General features: G+C 44.6%; 1 protein-coding gene across 1 annotated transcript; it reads left to right on the plus strand.

Annotated features, from left to right (window-relative positions):
- The first annotated feature begins 1,758 nt into the window (after nt 1-1,758).
- On the plus strand, nt 1,759-19,270 carry MBD3 (methyl-CpG binding domain protein 3). Its single transcript, XM_086767463.1, has 8 exons — nt 1,759-1,855; nt 5,913-5,969; nt 8,555-8,714; nt 10,695-10,832; nt 13,470-13,560; nt 14,040-14,217; nt 15,493-15,690; nt 17,363-19,270. Exons 1-7 carry the CDS (start codon nt 1,842-1,844, stop codon nt 15,683-15,685), a joined length of 831 nt encoding a protein of 276 aa, XP_086623589.1. The 5' UTR covers nt 1,759-1,841; the 3' UTR covers nt 15,686-15,690; nt 17,363-19,270.
- Nucleotides 19,271-19,617: the final 347 nt, after the last annotated feature.

A 19,617-nucleotide genomic window follows, 5' to 3' on the forward strand; every position in this document is an offset into this window, starting at 1 on the left:
CTTTTCTGATCTGTGCGTTCAAGATCGCAGAATAATAAAATAACAGCAATAGCAGAGCAAGACATTTCGTAAGCGTCAGCCCAGAAGGAGACAAACACAAACCAACAAAACCAAAGCCAGTCCCTAGAGAGATGGAACGCCTTCAGGGCAACAGAAAGCTCCTCATTGACTAAATTAGACGAAATCCTCGCTGTCACGTACCTTAAATGTAAAAATCTTCCTGTACAAAGCAAGCGCAACCCAGCACTTACAGGCGCACCCGGCTCTTCGGAGTTATTTTCAGTTTCTACCCGAGTCTGGGCAAATTGCAGCCCGTGCACAGAGGAGACGGGGTTTCCTCTCGCCCGCGACACGCGTCCCGCGTCCTTCGTCGCGCTCCCTGCTGCTTTCCAAAGGAGGGAGTTTGAAACAAACGAGTGAGTCCTGTTAAAAAAAAAAATAAATAAAAAAGTAAAACTAGCAGCAGCTTGTTGCACAGATGTGGGAAACACTGGAATAAAAAAAAAATGGAATGTCAGAGGAACAGAGCGGTGGCTGGAGCTGCACTGACGGCTGGGAGAGCGTCGAGCCCGGTGACGGCAGCGGGATCCGGGTGCACTCCCGTGAATGCTGTGGTTTCGAAGTCAGGTGGCAATCACTTCGGGACTGCCGGCCTGTGCGGGATCCATAACAAAAACCTAGTGCTGTTGTTCGTTTGTTAAAGGAAAATTAATTCCCCTGCCCCGCGTTGGAAGGCCGGCTGCCTCGTGGCACTTAGCAGACGCTGTGACGGCACGGAACGCCCGGCTGCCCAAACGCAGGTGCTCGCCACGCATTACCAAACCCAGGGTTTCCAGGCGGGTGCCACCGGCCGGGCAGGCAGACGCCTCTCTCCCGGCGATGCCATTTGTGGTTTACGCTTTTTCCCCGAAAAACTTGTCACGGTTTTATCTTCGAACAGCCTCCTCCAGAGCAGACTTCCCTCTTTCTTGTTGGTTTTGGGGCTTATTTTTTGTATGGATTTTTTTTTTTTTGGACCCTGTCCCAGGAGAAGGGCTATGAGTGCTGCTACCGACCACACGAACCCCAAAAACACCACCCCCCCGTGCTGCGGCGCCGGGCCCGTCCCTCCCCGCGGGGTCTCGGGCGCCGCGGCCGGTAACACCGGCACACGGACCGGGGCTCTGCTGCCCGGGCGGCCCCTCTCTCCCCGCCACAGCGGGCCCGTTCCCAGCCCCGGGTGTCCGGTTCCAGCGCCCCGCGTCCCTCCCGGTTGGCGGGCGGGGGGGGGCAAGCGGGCGGGTGGCGCCGAGCCGAGCCGAGCCGAGCCGCCAGTCCAGCCGGGACGGCCGAGGGGGGGAAGATGCCCAAAGCGGCGCTGCCGGGACACCAGGGAGGGCAGCGGCGACCGACGCCGGGGAAAGCCGGCAGAGCCACCTTCCCGCCGAGCGAGGCGACAGGGAGGAACTATACCCCGCGGCGTGCGCGGGCGGAAGGATCCGTCCGCAGCGGGAGGTGAGGGGGCGGTGAAGTGGCAGGGGGGGCGGGAGCGGAACCACGGGGGCGGGCGGAGAGGAGCGGCCGCCTTCGGCGTGGAGGAGGCGGGAGGGCTGCGGCGGAGCGCGGAGAGGCGCCAGGGCCTCGGTGGAGGCCGCGCTCGGGGAAGAGAGGCACGGGAACCGGGACGAGCGGCAGCCTCAGCGCCGCCTCCCGGGGGGCGTGGGGGGGAAGGAGCCGGCGCGGCGGGTGGGGGGCAGCGTGAGCGGCCGCAGCGCGGAACAGCCGGCGGCGGGAGGAGAGCGCGGCGGCCGGGAAGAGCCGGCGGCGGCCGGAGGGAGCGGGCCGGGCCGAGCCGCGCCGCCATGGAGCGGAAGAGGTGGGAGCGAGGAGCCGGGCGGGGGGCCCGGGCCGCGCTTGCTCGCGGCGGGGCGAGGGGGGCCGGGGCGTCAGGCCGGGGCATCAGGGAGGAAGGCGCCGGCCCTGCCTGTCGCTACAGGTGGAGCTGCCGCGGGGGCCGGCACCGGCGCTGATAAGAACCGTCGGGATATGAGTTGGGGGGGGGTCGCGGGGGGCTCCGGGCCCCCTCGTTGCTGTCACCGCCCTGCCGTGAGGTGGTGAGCGCCGTGGAAGGGGGCTGTGGCGTCTCGGGAGCCCCACGCCTCCGTTCAGATTGGCTTATGCCTATCAAATACAGCTAGTTTTTTAAATGTCAAATAAATAAGGCGTTTGCTGGCGTATTGGCGAGAGCAGTTGTCTGCCCTTTTTGGGACTCTATCTGCTACTTTTTCCTAATACTGAGGAACTGGGGGTAGGGTGAAGAAGGAAGCGTTTGCCTACCTGCAGCGATGGCTGTTGCTGTAGATGGAGTCCAGGGACGGGGCTCAGGCCGCGTTATCCTGTGAGTAGTGCCGCTGAGGGAAGCGTATGGCTGGGGAGCCGCTTGCTCTGCCTGAAGTATGTCTATTAATACCGGCGTGTGTCTCATGTAGCTGTAGGTGGCCCATATGGATCCTTCCCGCACCTGTAAGAGGCAGCCTCAGTACACCCGCGAGCCGACGTGTGAAACTTAGGTCCATCGGGAGCTGGAAGAGTGTAGCAGAAGTTATCCAGGTGTCCTTATCCAACCTTTTGAGTCAGCAAAATGTGTGCTATTATCAACTTCTGCACGCGATAGGTTTCATTTTTTTAAATCAGGTTATGATTGTGAGAGAAGTGCGCTGTGCTGGGCAATGAGTGAACCAGCAAATACCATCCTCGAAAGCATAAAGCTGGAAGTGCTGGCTTCACCGCTGCAGCGTGGAGTCTGCGAGGGGGAGAAAAGACCACTGGCAGCAGCTGGGGGAGGTGCAGCTGAAAGCTTAACAGATCCCTGGTTTTCCAAGAAATTATTTTATTTGTAAAGTTGCGGTCTCAGAGCTGAACTTAGAAAAGAGGGAGAGAGAGGATAAGTAGCATGTTTTTATTCCCAAGTTATAATGGATTTTCCCTTTATATCAATTTGGACAGAGATCAAAGGTATAACGAGCCCTACTGCCCTGATTTTTGGTTACTATTGCATTTTGTATTACCTCAGAGTGGAAAATGTGTGTGTGGCAACTTATTGATACCTCTGCTATGTCTGCCTGTTGTTTACCTGGATGACTTTTTTTTTCTCCAGCCACCCTGAATGTACAGATGCAGTAAGCATTTTTGGAAAATTGCATGGAAAGGAACAGTCTCGTGTGCGGTAACCAGCCTTGAGAATTCACGCTGAGCCGAGGTGATCAGTGGTAGGATGGCAGTTAACTGCTTTTCCGAACCATTGTTTAGGGCTACTGCGCTTTCTGTTTGGAGGTTTCCTTCTGTAACCCTGAGCACTAGCAGCTCGTGCTTTCTGCATAAGGGTTTCTGTTGAATAAGAGTTCTGCTTTGGGTGACTCGTATTTTGGATTTCCCTGCTCCTTGCAGGGTGGTTTGACTGGGTGACCTAAAGGTCCCTTCCAATCCAAACTGTTCTATGACAAGATGTGCTGAACGTGCTCAGCCCGTGAGATGGGCTGTGCAAGCCAGTTGCTGGCTAGAAATTAAACCCTCCTCAAGGTGTAAGTAGGCAGATATTCAGAAGCAGTCTTATAACCTCACGCTTACAAGCAGTTGATTGGGCAGAAATTTTTTAACTGGAGCACATTCTTTCATCTGCCTCTGGCTTAAGAGTTGGGGAAACCCAAGAGGGTGTCTGGCTGCTGTGGTGGGGCTTGTGGGCCAAATTTGGAGTGAGCAGGAAAGGGGCAGGGATGCAGGATTTCAGGATCTGCGGTGTGAAGCTTATTTTGTTGTGAATTTCTTACCTATGCAGCACCTATGTAAAAAGTTGAAGAAAACATTTTTAACACTCCTCAAAGTATATTTGGTCTGTATGCTTTTTTTTTTTTCCCAAAAAAAAAAAATTGTGGAGGAGAATGCTGTTACTGAGACTGTACTTTGCTCTTTCTCGGTTCTGTTTTATCCAGAGCTCCCTAAGGAAGCTCTTGAGATGAGCCCTATAAAAATAGCTGGTTATTTTTGGTCCCGTTCCTGTGCTATGGGACTGCCACCTGGGTTCTTGTTTAGGGATGGGGTGCTTCTGGATAATTTGAGAGACTGTAGGTGTATCAGAGGTCTTTGGTTTGGCTTTTTTATTTGCGATCGGAGCCCAAGTTACTGAACAAAGACAACCCCATTGCCCTGCGTGGCAGGGAGCATCCCCCGCACGTCGCTGCTGGCAGCGGTGCATCCACGTGCATGTAAATATTGCTTGGGACAGCCGTGGTGGCAAGGGACAGCTCGATTCCCAAGGCTGCTCTGTGCAGAGCTGAGGACATCCTTTATGGAGGGGTGGGGAGATGCTGTTGCACAGATTTTTGAAGATACGGAGTGGGTTATGCAGCTGGAGAAGTCAACTGGTCGTGCTTGTTCACACTGGTGCTTTTTATGTGCTGATGAAAGCTCTGCTATCCTGTCCTGGGATAAGCGATTTGTTAGAGTGTGGGACCACCGAGGCAGGACTCGGTACAGATGCTGCAGCCAGGGAGAACGTGAAGATGCTGCAAGAGAGGGGGACTAACGGTGGCAGTGTATGAGGTGTCCCGGGGCACGCATCTCGCCCGAGGAAGCTGTGTTGGTGGGCGTACAGCGCCAAAAGGGCCCCCGCGTTGGCCTTTGCCTGGAGCGGAGCTGGGGAGAGAAGCGCAGCAGAGCGAGGCTGAAGTGGGCTGTGACTCCCCAGCTCTGGGCAGGATGGAGCACGGTTGAAACGGAGACAGAAAAAACATTTCGCATTATACCCCCCTACCGAGGAAATGAGGCTTTAGGCCTATGCTATTGATCGCCCTTTTCACCCAGGTTGTTCCTGTCTCCGTTTCTTTAAAAGGCAGGCGGGGTTTTTGTCTTTTGTCCCTTGCTTTCCAAGTTGTGCATATCCTGCCTAAGCTAAATGGAGAGAGAGCTGAGGGGAGGAGACTGTGTAATGAGGGAGGAGGAGAAGAGGAGAGCGCCTGGGCTTGCAGTCGGTCTCTCCTTAAGAATATAAGGCAGGAAACAAAGGGTGAGCTGCACATGGAGCGCAGCAGGCACCTGGCAGCGTCCAGCTCTCGAATAGGCTGCCATGCATTCAGTTTAATCCGCACCCAGAAAGTCAGCGAGTAATGAATGAAAGCAGCTTGGGTTTGGTCATGTCACCCCTTGGTCCTCTTCCGGGCCGTTCTGTCAGCACCGAGGCGGGCTGCGTGAGCAGGTAACGCGTTGGAGCTTTTGGTGGACGAGCATGTAAAATCGTTTGCAACTTCGCAGTTGCCTTGCTTTTTGTAACGTGGTCAAGTGTGAAAGACTTTAATTCAGGAATAAAGTGCAGCGATGCCTGCAGTGCTATTTAGAAGAGGTTGGGGTTTGCAGCTTTGTACCAAGATGTCTCTTTTCTGGATCTCTTCAAAGTCTTTGTATATCAAAAACAAGAGTGCAGAGCAAAGCTTTTGCTATGGAGTGGAAGGAGATAAATTTCGTATTTTTTTACATTTAAAAGTACACAAGTGTGTAACAATGTTCAGGATTCATAAGTACCGAGTTAACTGTTTCTGTGCCTTGTGATGTGCAGCAAGCAGCCCCGCTGCTCAAATGAATCCTGTGGGTTTTTTGGCTGCCCTTTTTTTTTTTTTTTTTAATCCCCTTTGACCCTCTCAGGTGTCTGTAGGTGCCCTCAATGGCTGTGTCCTCCCAGGCACACCCCTGCCAGAGAGACCCCGGGAGCTCCAGAGCACACCAGCCACTTCCTTTCTGTTTGTGTTCACTGAGCAAGCTTACTGTCAGCTTTTGAGTTGTAGCTTTGTTCCTCAACCTGCTGTTGCTCCAGAGAGACTCGGTGTGGTATTGCCATTTTCAAGACATAATCAGAATAAAAGTTTTTCTTCTGAACTTTTCAGCACTTTTCCTTTGGGCCAAGCTTCCCCAGGAAGAGACAGGACTCTGAGTCATTTCAGGTGAGTTTGTTTTGCTTTGTTTTTGGTTTTTTTTTTCCAAAGATGTATGTGCACTTTGAGTAGTTTTTCAGGCCCACTGCAAAATTACTGGAACACATACCAAACAAAAAAGCTGAAGGGCTATGTTCATTTAAGATAGTGTCTCCGAGTGTATCTGGCTCTGTTTTTCTGGGACTTATGCTGCACTTCTAAGTGTACAACTCGCTATAATGTATTATTTTAAAAATTACTAAGACACTAAACTGCAAATTGGAACTGCAGATCTTGGAAGAGCAAGCAGTGTCATGTTCTTCATGTGGTAGGAGTTTCTTTTCTTGGCTTCACTGATGGCAGCGACAGCTCTGGCCTGAAAGCTGCTGGAGTTGGTTATTCCTCTTTCTGGGTTGAGGCATATAACTCCCTTTATATTTTAAAAAATACGTGGTTTGAAATTTGATTCTGGACCCAATCTCTGTTCCTGTCTGCTTCTTCCTACTCTATAGGTCATCACCTGGCCTGAGTGTTTGTGCAGCTCCGTAATGAGCTGGTCCATCGGAGGAATTACCGATGATATGTTTCTCCACTTCTCTCTACCCTCTAAAGATGAATTATTTTCCCCATCTGGTTAACTGTGCATTTGCATGAGTGCTTTCGTGCTTGAGCAGTGGTGGTGGCAAGGAGTAGAGACGGGGCAGGAGCAGCTGGGGCCAGGAGCTTCCTAAGCAGATGCTGTGTAGGGGCTGACCACAACCTTTTGGTTGTAAGTCCTTTGAGAGACTTTTTCAGATTTCAGTTTTAGTATAATTCATATTAACCTTATCTCTCAGTTTTTGGAAAGCTTTTAATACTTTGGTTCTTTCTGATTTTTTTTTTAATCTATTTTTTTTTACATACAGTCTGACTTGAACTAATTGCTTTGCCACTGTCCCATACTAGAAATTCTACGCTTATGCTATATTTTCAGACTTTTCCCCTAATAAAGGCTTCAGGGAAGCAGATAATGTTGAAAAGAGACTTTTTCCTTTAAGCTTTTTTTTACTTTGGGAAGATGCTAGAAAGGTTGTTGGTATCTTCCTAGTGTGATCAGCACCATGGTGGTAGAGTGGGGTCTATGCTCCTGGAATAGTTAGTTTATACTTACAGAATCACGGAACAGTTTGGGTGGGAACGGACCTTTCAAAGCCATCCAGCCCAACCCCCACGCAAGAAGCAGGGACGTCTCCAACCAGATCAGGTTGCTCAGAGCCTCATTTATTATTTCAAGTTATTCTTGGCCTTCAAGTAGAAACCTTGCAACAAGTAGCCTGCATTTCTGGCTTCAGGAATAACAGAAGGTAACCTTAACCACAGAGCTCCAACTATGCTCAGAAAGCATTTGAACCTCGCTGGCGTTAATTTGTCTCCAGCAGCTGTAAGGTGCGTTAATACCACTTCTCTCCTCAGTAGAAAAAACAAAGGCTCTAATATGTAGGTGCTGCTTCTAGTCACCTCAAGTTCAACACTTGGATATTGTAAAAGTTGCTTTGAACTCATGGTTGAGTTCAAACTTTGAATTGTTGAACTCGTGGGTGCCACCACTATGTGTAATGGGCAACATATCACTGGGATGCGACCTTACGTCTTGAGATCCTTGGTACATTGAGAGCAGAGGGTGTTTGTAGGCTAAGGAGAAGGTCACCCTGCTTCCATGCAGTGTGGCTGAAAAAATGTTCAAACATCAAATGTTCCAACTACTAACCGCTCTTTAAAAGAAGAAAATGGATAAACAGAGGTGTGATGGTAACTGGCATTTTTGGTCTTAAAATGTCTTTCAGCCAACTGGTTTAGTATGATAGATGTATGTGGAGTGAGCTTCAACCAGATGGGTACTAAGATTGAATAGTAAGTTGCAAGATGCAGAAAACCAGAAATGAGAGAAATTAAGGGAATATAGAGGCATTGTTATGATGCTAAACAAGAACATGCAGAATACTTTGTGCTTATTGTCTGTATAGTTCTACACTGTAGTCATAATACACTGACTTATTTTGCTTTATGCATAAAAAATAAATGAGCTTACCTGGCAGTGCTTTTTGTAGTGGTGCAAAAGGTTATATTATTTTAAAAGAAAAAACAACACAAACAAGGAGTTGGAGTAATTTGTGCCTGCTTGCCAGGTTGTAGTCCTTAATGTTAAACCAGATGTTTAAAAAGAATCTCTTCCGTTTTGCCGTTAATGGAAAGTTTTCCAATGTTTTGACCTTTATCTTTGCGTCACTTAAGCTTTGTAATTCTTTGCTTTGCAGTTTTTCAGCAATTAATTTCTGTTCTTTCTCCTTGCTACTGTGTAATCCTAAAGTTAAGTGTTCGAAATGCTACCTAAGACTTGTAACCAAACGTGAATGTGCTATGCAAGGGAAAGGGAAGAAGGAGTCTGAGGAGACTTTTGTGGTGCTAGTCAAACGTAACGCTCCTGGGAGAAGTTATGCTTAAAAATGGGCATTTATTATTTGAGACAACTGAGTAATGAGTACATCTGTGCTGATATCTCTGCAGCACGTGCTGGTGCTGAAGTCCAGAGGGTTTTAATTTTCCTCGTTGTTTCTTTTCTGTGGTTTTTTTTTCAGCCCAAGTGGTAAAAAGTTCCGAAGTAAGCCCCAGCTGGCACGCTACCTGGGAAGCTCCATGGACCTGAGCAGTTTTGACTTCCGCACAGGAAAGATGTTGATGAATAAAATGAACAAGAACAGGCAGAGGATGCGCTATGACTGTTCCAACCAAGCCAAAGTAAGACTAAGATGGAATGGCAGCTTTCCCCTTTCCATCCAGTTCTCATCCTCTGTTGCACTGGCCAGACTGCCTCTCAGAACAGTATCTCTGATTGTGTGAAAATTAAGCATTTTGTAATTAATGTGTGAAACTGGAGTTGTTTGAGATGACAACACTTCTGTTATGGGGTGGCGGACAAATACTGTAATTCACAGGTTCTTCTAGGGTGCTGATGCCATGGAAGAATATTGTGGTACTGCTAAATCTTCTGTACAGAAGGGCTGGAGAGAGGGCTGGCATTTTTTTTCTCTTTCCCCTCCCTGGAGTGTGAGATCGCCTTCTCTGACAGGATCTCCTCTGGAGCCCCAAATTTCCAGCTGACTTCTGTGGCTGTTCAGCAGCTCCGCTCTGCTCTGGCATTTGGTTTGGGGGAGGAGGGAAGAGTGGCTTGAGGCAGCAGGGATGAGGAGGTCACACAGCCTCCTGCAAATGACTCCCTGGGGCTGCTGGAAGGCCACTCTGGTATCTCGGCTTAGGAATTAATCTCAGGAGAGGATGCATTTCAGGCGAAAAGCTGAAGAGATAGGAGGATGGCAAGGCCTATTTCTAGAACAAAATAGAAGAATCTGTGTTTGGCACCTGGTAATTTTGATTGTTAAGGTTTAGTCAAGATTAGTGACATTGGTATATTGCGTGTCTGGATAGACTGGCTTGAGTCATTCTTAAGCGTGTTCATCGGATACGAGAAGATTTTTCAGAACGCAAAAGTCTATGCACCTAAATGTTAAATGTGGAAAACAGTATAATGCTTATTTTCCAAATATGTCAACCAGTCAAGAATCATCATCGTTGGAGTGACTGGAACACACTTACAGCGCTAAGTGCTGTAGTGATATTTTAAAAGAAACGTGCCTTGCTGCAGAGATCAGCAGCTAACATCTCAGAGGCTAAAAACTCTGCCCAAACCTTCCAATAAAGGTACAAATAGTTATCATTGGCTTATAAATGAATTAGCACACAGGTGACTCAGAATGGTATTTGTCCTGAATACATCTTTTCTACATCTCATGAATAAATATGTTAAGCAAATGTGATCTCTGCATCCTCAAGAACAAAGTGTGTCCTACGGCCATTTCCAAACTTGCATGTTCTATCTTGGGAACGGTTCCTATGTTCCCGCTAACCTAAAATGCAGTCATGTAGTGAAAACTTGACTGTTATGAGCGCCATTTAAAAAATGAGTTTTGTTAAGAATAGAAGGTAAAAAAAGCAAGCAAGATTCTAGCTATATTTATTTCTGTTGGTGTCCACAACTGGATTGAAACAGAATGGTTTAGAACTGTTTCTGGTTTCATAAACCGGTCTCTGCATCCTGCATCACAATTTTTCTAATTATTACAAACGTTGTATTGTAATCTTCTGATTTAGTGATCTACAGGTGGCTTGCGAAAGTGAAAACTCAAGTGTTCTCACTCCCAAATTGTGTCAAAATTGGGATAAAACCAATGTGTATAAACTAGAAGTAAAGGAGGCTAATATAGAATCATAGAATGGTTAGAGTTGGAAGGGACCTTCAAAGCCCATCTAGTCCAACCCCCCTGCAAGGAGCAGGGACATCCCTGACCAGATCAGGTTGCTTTGCACAAGTCCAGGTAGGTGACATCTGTTGCTCATCCCTTGTCCACCGATGCTGACACCCCATCACAGGAGGCCACCAGGTTAGTCAGGCACGATCTGCCCTTGGTGAAGCCATGTTTATTAAGTATAATGTGAAAGAGTGGAAAACTTAGTTTAATTTTGATAGATCTAAGGCAAGATTTGAGTGTAGATATGCATTTTTAGCAGTCTAACTTGTATAGCTTGAGATCAGACAAGTTTTCAACTCAGTGAACTCTTATTTTCCCTGCTGTACATCTCTATGGCTGTAGTAGCATTTAAGCAAACTGAAAATGTTTTTGTGGGTGTCGTGTCCCCCCTCCTTTTGTTTGAAATTTTTAGGGCAAGCCTGACTTGAACACGGCACTGCCTGTCAGACAGACAGCCTCCATATTCAAACAGCCCGTCACAAAGATCACAAACCATCCCAGCAATAAGGTGAAGAGTGATCCTCAGAAAGCTGTGGACCAGCCCCGGCAGGTAAGACTTGCAGCTTAGTAAAACTAAGACACTCTTGGTTTTGCTGCTGGGCGGAGAGGGAGGGGGTCCCAGAATAAACCACCTTAATTTTGTGATGTTGAACAAGTAGTCCATGGCAATTTGAAGTCTCTGATATTTCAGGAAAAATAACTTGCAGTGCTCACAGCTTTTAAAATCAGAACAGAACCCATTTCCAACATACAAAATATTCTGTCTGCACTGTGTTTTATAACGAGACTCCAACCTCTGTCTAGATGAAAATTCTATTGTAGTTAAGCCTTCATTTCCTTAATGCTGAAATTAAGTATTATGTACAAATTTAGACAGACTTCGCAGCGACTTTAGGGGACACTTGCGTTGTAATTACAATCACTGTCCAGTGCTCCAGTTGTGTAGGAATTCTGTGTTTCAAGAAATCCCTGTTCCTGTACAGACCACACACAATATGGTGTTTGTGATTTAGTGCAAGGGATTGTGTCCCCTGCATGGGCCTTTTATTCAGATGCGTATATCATTAGTAGTTGACTCTACCTGCGTGAATAAGGTCATAAATTCCCTTGGAATGAGATTATTAATACAAAATCAAAGTGTTTTTCTTATCCTACTGGGTATTTGCAAACAAGAGAATACACCAAAATTAAAAAATCTTTCAGCTTAATTTCATCTAGTGAAAGGATGTAAAAAGTGTGCTTAGGACAAGGGTGGCTTTGAAGCTGGGCACTGTAAAATGGGATGTACCTGTTCAAAGCAGCCTTTGGAAAGCGTTCTCATTTCATTAACATTACCTAGAGCCGACAGCCTGTTGCCTCCGCAGAGCTAACAGCTAACAGCAGGGATTCTGTGAATCCTTTCCTGTAGTGAGTCCATCTTATTCCTTTGGGAAAATAGATGTTCAGCTTCATTAGTCTGTTCAGATGCTGTTATCGGTATCAGTTATTAGTACCTTTTAAACTCTTGCAGGTATGGTGGAATTAAAATATATCATTCCAAGAGGGAAAGTGATTTCAGTAAAATTTAACACCTTATAAGCTACCTACCTGTTGTAGTTTAGCCTCAATTGGGACCAGACTGCGCAGCCTCTCTCACTCCTCCCACCCTCCGAGAGAATAGGGAAAGATGATAATAATAATAATATTAAAAAAAAAAAAAAAAAGCTCGAGGTTTGAGAAAAGGACATAGAGATACTTAAAGTTACCGTATTCATAGTGTTGTTGCTGTTCCTATAAACCCCTTGGCTAGTTAAAGACAGTAAAAGAGGGCACTAAAGATCTGACACTGAAATGCGAAGCACGGAGCTGGATAGAGATTTCTATCCCTGTTGCGGAAGAGATTGATACTCGAGTGCAGTCTGTAAGACAAAGATGTAAAGTGACCCGTGTAGTTTCCCTGCTCTACTTGCTGCAGTGCAGCTTCCTGCTCGTGCTTTCCTTACGTATTGAATCTTTTTCTTTTTATGGCAACATTGGAGCCTGTTTTCTGAGAAAGTCCTTTAGGGATTTATATGTATGTATGTATATCACAATATAGATGTACTGTATGTGTAACATAACATGTTATACATGCATGTTACACGTGTGTGTGTAACATGCATATTAGCTTATATATTTTCTATTATATAGCATAGAATATGGCAAACTTGCGCTTTTTTTGTGTCTTTCTCTGCATTATACATCAGAGTCTGTTAAATTACAGCTTTAAAATATTCTACCGGACTGTTGTATGTTTTAATCTCTGGTCAACAGACTCAAAAGATGCTCCTTCAAAATTTGAAAGCAGTGCTAAATCTCATCATGCCCTGGCTTAAAATTAACCTATTTGAAAGTCATAGGCTAGAGAATATCCAGCTGATGGGTTTTGGCTGTGGCTGTCCTTATTTCCCTTGTTGGGAGCTGGTAGTTGGAAAAGTAATGAGAGTTCAGTTGCACTCAGATTTTGACAGGCATGAAAAGAGCACGTGTATGGACTGTTTGGGGTAAATTCTTCGTTTCTCAAGATTTGTGTAAAATTGCTTTCCTGCAAGACACATGGTACTTCAGCTATTCACTGATCATCCTTATACATACAGATGAGAGCTGAAGGTGTATCTAGGTATAGTATCTGACTGCCCACCAAACTGTGTTCACATGTTCTTAAATTTGAGGAGAACCTCTGATTCAACATACGGTGAAGGACTAGACATAAATTTTCTCATGATAAAGTGCTAGAGAGGAATAAAATAATGCTTTACCTTGGAAAGAAGTTGGATACAACTCTTCCATTCCTTAACTTCTGTGGTATATGTGAGACAGCAAGAGAGAATTGAGAGTGTAAAAACAGACTGTTGCACACTATGTGCGCTTAGATGAAAGCCAAAAAGCCTTGCCTTGCTGTTCCAGTTCAGAAGCAGTGAAAGTACCGGTCCCTGAAAGAAAAGAAAGTCTTTTTCAAGGCAGCAAATCAGGACAGAGGTGTTGTGGGACTGATTGGCAATGAGGATTGTTCCTTTCTGTAAGACGTGGCAGACCCCTTCTCTGGTAAATCCAATGTAAAATTGGCTGCAGCGGTGTTCTTCCCTCCTTTGATAGTAAGCAGGTGCTTTGTTTAGTTATCAATTCCATTTCTCTCTTTTGTGCCACTAAACGCTTTCTTTGATGTCAGCTCTTCTGGGAGAAGAAGTTAAGTGGACTGAACGCTTTTGACATTGCGGAGGAGCTGGTGAAAACAATGGACCTTCCAAAAGGTTTACAAGGTAATCAGAGTCTGCCCTTAACTCCAGGGGTGGCATTTTGATACCAGTCAGCGGTGATGTGAAAGTATTGTGTTTGACCTCCTTGTTCTCTAGCGCTTGTTGGTGCTGTGGACCACCCCTGCTTCAGCAGGAACTGTTAGTACTCTGGCTGGGAAGCTCGGTGCCCTTTGTCCCGAGGCACACTAAAGCAAAGCGTCTTGACTTTTTTTGGTTCATTTCCCAGAAGCAGAATGGAAACTGCTTCCATTCCCAGTTTGGGTTTTTTTTTGTGTAACAGAATGAGGAATTGATCTAGATTTAAGTAACCTTGGAGAGAGTTGTACAGGTGCTGTTGGAAGTATTTAGGACTGAGATTTGTCATGCTAGCTTTCTAAATCACAGTATGTGCTTTGCCATTAAATTTTGAATAATGCCTGTTGTCCTGATTTGCTGTGCTTGCCTTGTGCAGTGTTGATTATTGCTTTTCCTACCACTTGCAGGAGTCGGTCCTGGTTGCACTGATGAAACCCTTCTCTCTGCTATAGCTAGTGCTCTGCACACTAGCACTATGCCTATCACTGGACAGCTGTCTGCGGCCGTAGAGAAGAACCCTGGAGTTTGGCTAAACACTTCACAGCCACTTTGCAAGGCATTTATGGTGACAGATGAAGATATTAGGTATTAACTACAAATATCACTTACTGTCTCAGAACAAGGTTTTGCATGGTAAAACAGAAACATTCCCCCCCGGCTTTTTTTCCCAATGGCAAGTTTAAATATCTGATGGAGCACTGTGGCTTGCTGAATTAATTTGAATGCTTCTTTATCAGTAGAATAAAAAAAAAAGTGTTACACGAAGCTGCTCTCGTTACAGGCATGTACTTAAAGCCCATTGTTTTTTTATTTTCACCACGCTCAGTTACTCTGAGGGTTCAGGTTCTTATTTGTTTTTCATGTCAGAGTACATCTCCTTTTATTGAAAGGGAAGTCTGAATTTGAGTAACCTTGATTAAAGCACCTATAAGCAGTGAAGGGATTGGAGAAATCCTGGACAGTGCAATTTGATTCTCTTCATCTTACTCTGTGTCAGCACAGGACCAAATAAAAGCACTGACTGCTGTGGTGGCAGTGAACAAGGATGCAATTTGTTTAGGTATAGCTTGCTTTCAGTAATGAATTATATTGCTAAATCGAGACTGGTCAAATTTCAGCTTTAAGCATTTGATAGAAAACTGAACATGCTAAAGGCACTAACCTGAAAGCCCGCTACTTTGCATTCATTAACAGTGTTTAAAGGTAGCAGTTGTTTTGACAGTTTGACTGATAAATCTTTTTGAGTTACAGGATTACTTTCTCTCTGCTTGATTTACACATGAATAATCAGGAAAAATGGTCTGTTTGTAAGTTTATGATTTCTTGTGGTTGAGCTGAAGTAGGAGTGCTGTCAGCCACGTATTGTTGATCACTTCTGTTACTGTGACTTGAACAGAAAAGGAGCTGTAAAATTTAAGGTTGTGACTCTTAAGGTTGTGACTCAAAAGGAGAATGAGCAAGATTTAAATGGTGAGAAACTTAATTTTCTCTGGTCTCATTTTTGGAAATCTGGGCAGAGTAGGCTGACTTGTTCTTGCTTAAATTAATATTAGTACTAGGAATTTTTTTTAGTGTCTTGAATCAGCTGCTAGATTAGGCAAATTTCAGGCAGAATTAAAAACGATACAATCAGTGCTAAGGACTTGTAACAGAAAACATTGGACAACTTTTTTTTAAAAGTGTTTCTTTCAGCTTCACTTATGGTATAATGCCAGGCAATTTTCTTTACTCTGCGATTCTTAGAGGGCCTTTCAAAGCCATGCTTGTCTTCCCAGCCTTGTATATGAGGGATTTCAGATTCCTTTCCCTTGGAACATGCAGCTTAGAGGATTGATGTCGGTGTTTGTTGATTTGGGGCAGGAAGCAAGAGGAACTGGTGCAGCAGGTGCGAAAGAGGCTGGAAGAAGCCCTGATGGCAGACATGCTCGCCCATGTGGAGGAAATAGCAAGAGATGGGGAAGCTCCTTCAGAGAAAGAAGGAGGTGAGGAAGAAGGAGAAGAGGAAGAGGAGGAGGAAGAGCAGGACCATGACCAGGAGATGGAGAATGTATAGTCCAGGTAATGTGGCAGCATCCTTTCTCACCTTAAACTGTACTTTGTTGAAAGCAGAAATGTTTTCAAAAGATACCTAAGTATATATTTGCAAATCTTTGCTATTGAGCTTGCACTTCTAAAGGTGTAGTAGCCATGCTCTCAGGAGAAAAATTCAAATATTCTGATGTGTGTGATGTCTTTGTCATGGAGTGTTCTGGGCCTTATCTCTGTGTCAGGTGGGCTAAATATGAAACCAGGACGTGTATGTAAGCACTTGAAGGATTCTGTCTTGGAAGTGGATCAGTTCTTAAAAATGTTTTTGTCTTGTGATGTTGATTCCCCCCCCCCCCCCCCCCCCCACACACACTTATTTATTACTTTCTATGATAGGCAAGAGGACACTGTGGGCAGAAAGGATGACTGCCATCTTACGGACTCAGTTTCTCCCCCTTCCTGCCTTTTTCTCTCAATTTTGCATTTTTAGTATGCATTTTCTTGCAGGGTATATTAGAGGATGCATTTGTAGAATTTTTTAGATAATATTTATATAAAGCTAGAAAAAGGCAACCTGACCATCAAAAGAGCGAAGCTGCTAAAAAACTGGGTGGGAATTTATAAATTTTATGAATTTATAATGGAAGAATATATATGTTCAAAATCTGGAAACATACGAAAAGTTTAAGATAGTGTAACAGTAGTAACTACAGGTTTTACAGAAATGTGCCTTTGCATTGTGCATCCCTTAAAATTACCACAAAGAGCTTGCTTCTTGTTTTCAGGTATATGCCTGAATTGAATTGTGCGGTGCAACTTTATAAAGGTGCAACTAGATTTTTTTTTTATTATTATTATTATTATTGTCTTGTAAACCAATACAACTCTGAATAATGAATTATTACTGCGTAGCAACGCAGAAAAAGCAGATCTACACGGCCAAGTCAAGATACACTAGCAGGAGATCTGTTAAGTGTAGTATGTTGCACTAGATAGGGACAGTGCACCATGCTATGAAGCAGAGCTTTTCCTTGCTGTGTTCCTTTGATGTAACCCTAGCCAGGAGCACTGTATGCATCGCCAGTGGAGCTCATGCACTGAGATGAAAACAGAACTCACTGATTTTAATTTTTGATCATTTTAAGTTTTAGTCTAAGAAAAGCAATTAGTGTTCTGTCACTGAAATAGGGTAGCCAATACCCTGGGTGCTTCATTATGTAGACTCCAGAGCCTGTGAGGTAAGAATCAAGAATGTGGAGGGTAAAATGTAATTTTTAGGTTGAATTACAGAAGAAAAGAAAAGCCCCATTTGGAGGGAGTGGCAGCGATATTTCAGGTAGTAGGAAGAGTGATTTATGTTAAGCAATCCTTCGAGCTAGAAAGTTGATTATAACATGAAATCTGTTCGGTCTTTGGGAGATACTGTCTTATATCTGGACTGCCCATATGTTCCTGTTTTACCACATCGCTAACAGTAGCTTTATTTGGGCAGTGAATATCTTGCGTTCCTTTCTATTACAAAGACCTAGCAACAGCAAAGAACCGAAACAAGCTGTCTGCTGAAGGTGAAAAACAGGAGATAGAGAATGGATATGTTATGGCAGTAGCGCTTTATTCCTTTAAAGGGCTCACTTGCTATAAAGATACAAAAAGCTCTTACTGACTTACAAAGTCTTTTTTTTTTTCTCTCTCTTTCTTCTAGGGAGTTCCATCTAAGAATTCCCAGTATAAACCCTGTCAGCAGGGTCAGCACAACTATTTACAAAGCCAAGAGTGTGAAGTAATTGCACCAACAATCCAACTGTACCTACGAGCATGTTGATGTACACTTCAGGAAACGTTGAGAAGCTGATGGTTCATTAATTGCTGGGCAGTTTTGAAGATGGAACTTGACTAAACTCTACTCCCCCTCCTTTTTCTAAAGGTGTAGGGTAATTGGGATTGCAAATATGGGAGGGAATAAAGGAATATAATATAGTGGGAGGGGAAATACTAGGAACCAAATTTCCTGTCCTTTTTTTTTTTTTTTTTTTTTTGGTGGGTCAGTCATAGGTGATACATTTTTAAGCTTTTCTATCAAAATACCTTTAACAATGACCCATAGAAACAATTTTCTCTCTAACACAAGTAAGAGAGATGCTGTTTCACTCCTTGGCTACTCTGCTGTAGGCTACCTGTTTGTACCAGACTGTAGCGAGGTCATTTTATGTTGTGGATTGTCATTCCATGTGTCAATTCAGGTCACTGAAGTTCTTTTTCCTCACAAGACCACATTGGTCTTGGAAGTGTAGTCTCGGAGATAAACTGCCAGTGCCTCTTCCACCTGAGGCTTTGATTAGTAGGGGAAGTTACACTTGAGGAATTGGTCTTACAGCAACGGCAGTCGGGTTTTTAGTTAGTTCCAGCGCCACAGTGAATGCACTACCATGCACATTTTTGATACAGCATTGTGTGTATGTCTGAGCATAGCCGAATAGAGTTTCAAAGATAAATATACCCAGTCCGTGGTATATTTTGCTTTGGTTTTAAGTCCAGTCAGAAGGACCTTCTCAGCTTGGAATGGAAGGATGACTCATTTCTGACAGACAAGGAAGAAAACTTCCTCCGTTCTCTTTTGGTGCCAAGAATCCTGACCTTTCTTTCTGTGTGTGCGGAGGGAAGGGGATCCATTCCAGTAGGTGTGTCTACACATCTGCTTTCATGTGCAGCAATGTTCTGACCTCTTTTAAAACAAGAAAGGAAAAAAGTTGATTTTTCTATAATTGATACCTAAAAACGAATTTAAAGCTTTTTATTAAGTATTGAATCTTTCTTATTTGCATGTGCAGTGAAGTGACCAGCATTTTGTGTCCAAAAATGAAATTATGTGAAACCTGCCTTAATGTGTTTATAAGTATTTGGCTTCACCATGGGTACCTTGATTGATTCCTCAGTCTTTTCCAGTACATCTGTGAGCATATTGGGGTAACTTGTGGCTAAAAATAGATTTATCTAGGAAGAGAGGATAGGGAGAAGGGAGGAAGATGAGAGTTTGTAGCTTGGAGAATGTGTTGACTAGGTTGCAAAAGTTATTTTAGTCCTAGAGTATCCATTGCATAATTCATGCATGGAGGTCTCAACTGAGAGTACAGTATAAAGTGGTGGATTAAATATTGTGCCACTAACCAATTGTACAAGTTTTTGGTATCCCAAAACTTGGGGAAGAAAGTAGCTCCCAGAGCCTTTATCATGTAAGAATGACTAGCAGTGACAGCAAGGGACCAGGGGAATTGTCTGGGAAGTAATAGCCTTTGGGAGTAGTTCAGCTTAGTGATCTGAAGAGGTTTAAGCTCCTTGAAAAATATCCCATGCCAAAGTGATTGATACTATAGTAACTCTTTTCTTAAAGATCTGAAAATACAAAATTCTTTGATATTGCTCATTTGGAGTACTGCAAGAAGACTGAATTGTATTTTGCTGCTGCTCTACTAGGTATTGCTTTGGGGAACCTTACCTGGTACTACAGCCAGTGAAAATTATTTTCCTTTTTGAACAGTCTGTTACGGTTATTATTCTGTAAATCTGTCCTCTTGTAATTCATTGTGTTCAATTAAATGTTTCTCACAAAGTAGAGATTCTTCTAGTCTGCATCAAGCCCCTACCTGGAGTTTTTGTGCTATGCCCCTTCCAGTTATTTCAATGGAGATGCTTTTGCATTTTTGTTGTGGGCTCCATTCTGAGATTTGATCTTGCTATCTGGGACCCGGTGGAGGGGAATACAGAGTGGATCTTGCGGAAAGCTAGTTTGTTCTTGCTGCAGAATCTTCCTGTCTCCTCATCAAGTAAGAGGCTGCCAGGGTGTCCAGTCTAACAGGCAAGTTGCTGATATGGTCCTTTGAATCTCAACTCTAGCAGTTTATAACCCGTACTAGAGGTGTTCTTTTGACCATGGCAATCTTGTTCTGGCACAGTTTCTTT

Source organism: Chlamydotis macqueenii, chromosome 26, assembly GCF_036417535.1.
Source record: "Chlamydotis macqueenii isolate bChlMac1 chromosome 26, bChlMac1.mat, whole genome shotgun sequence".
NCBI lineage: Eukaryota > Metazoa > Chordata > Aves > Otidiformes > Otididae > Chlamydotis > Chlamydotis macqueenii.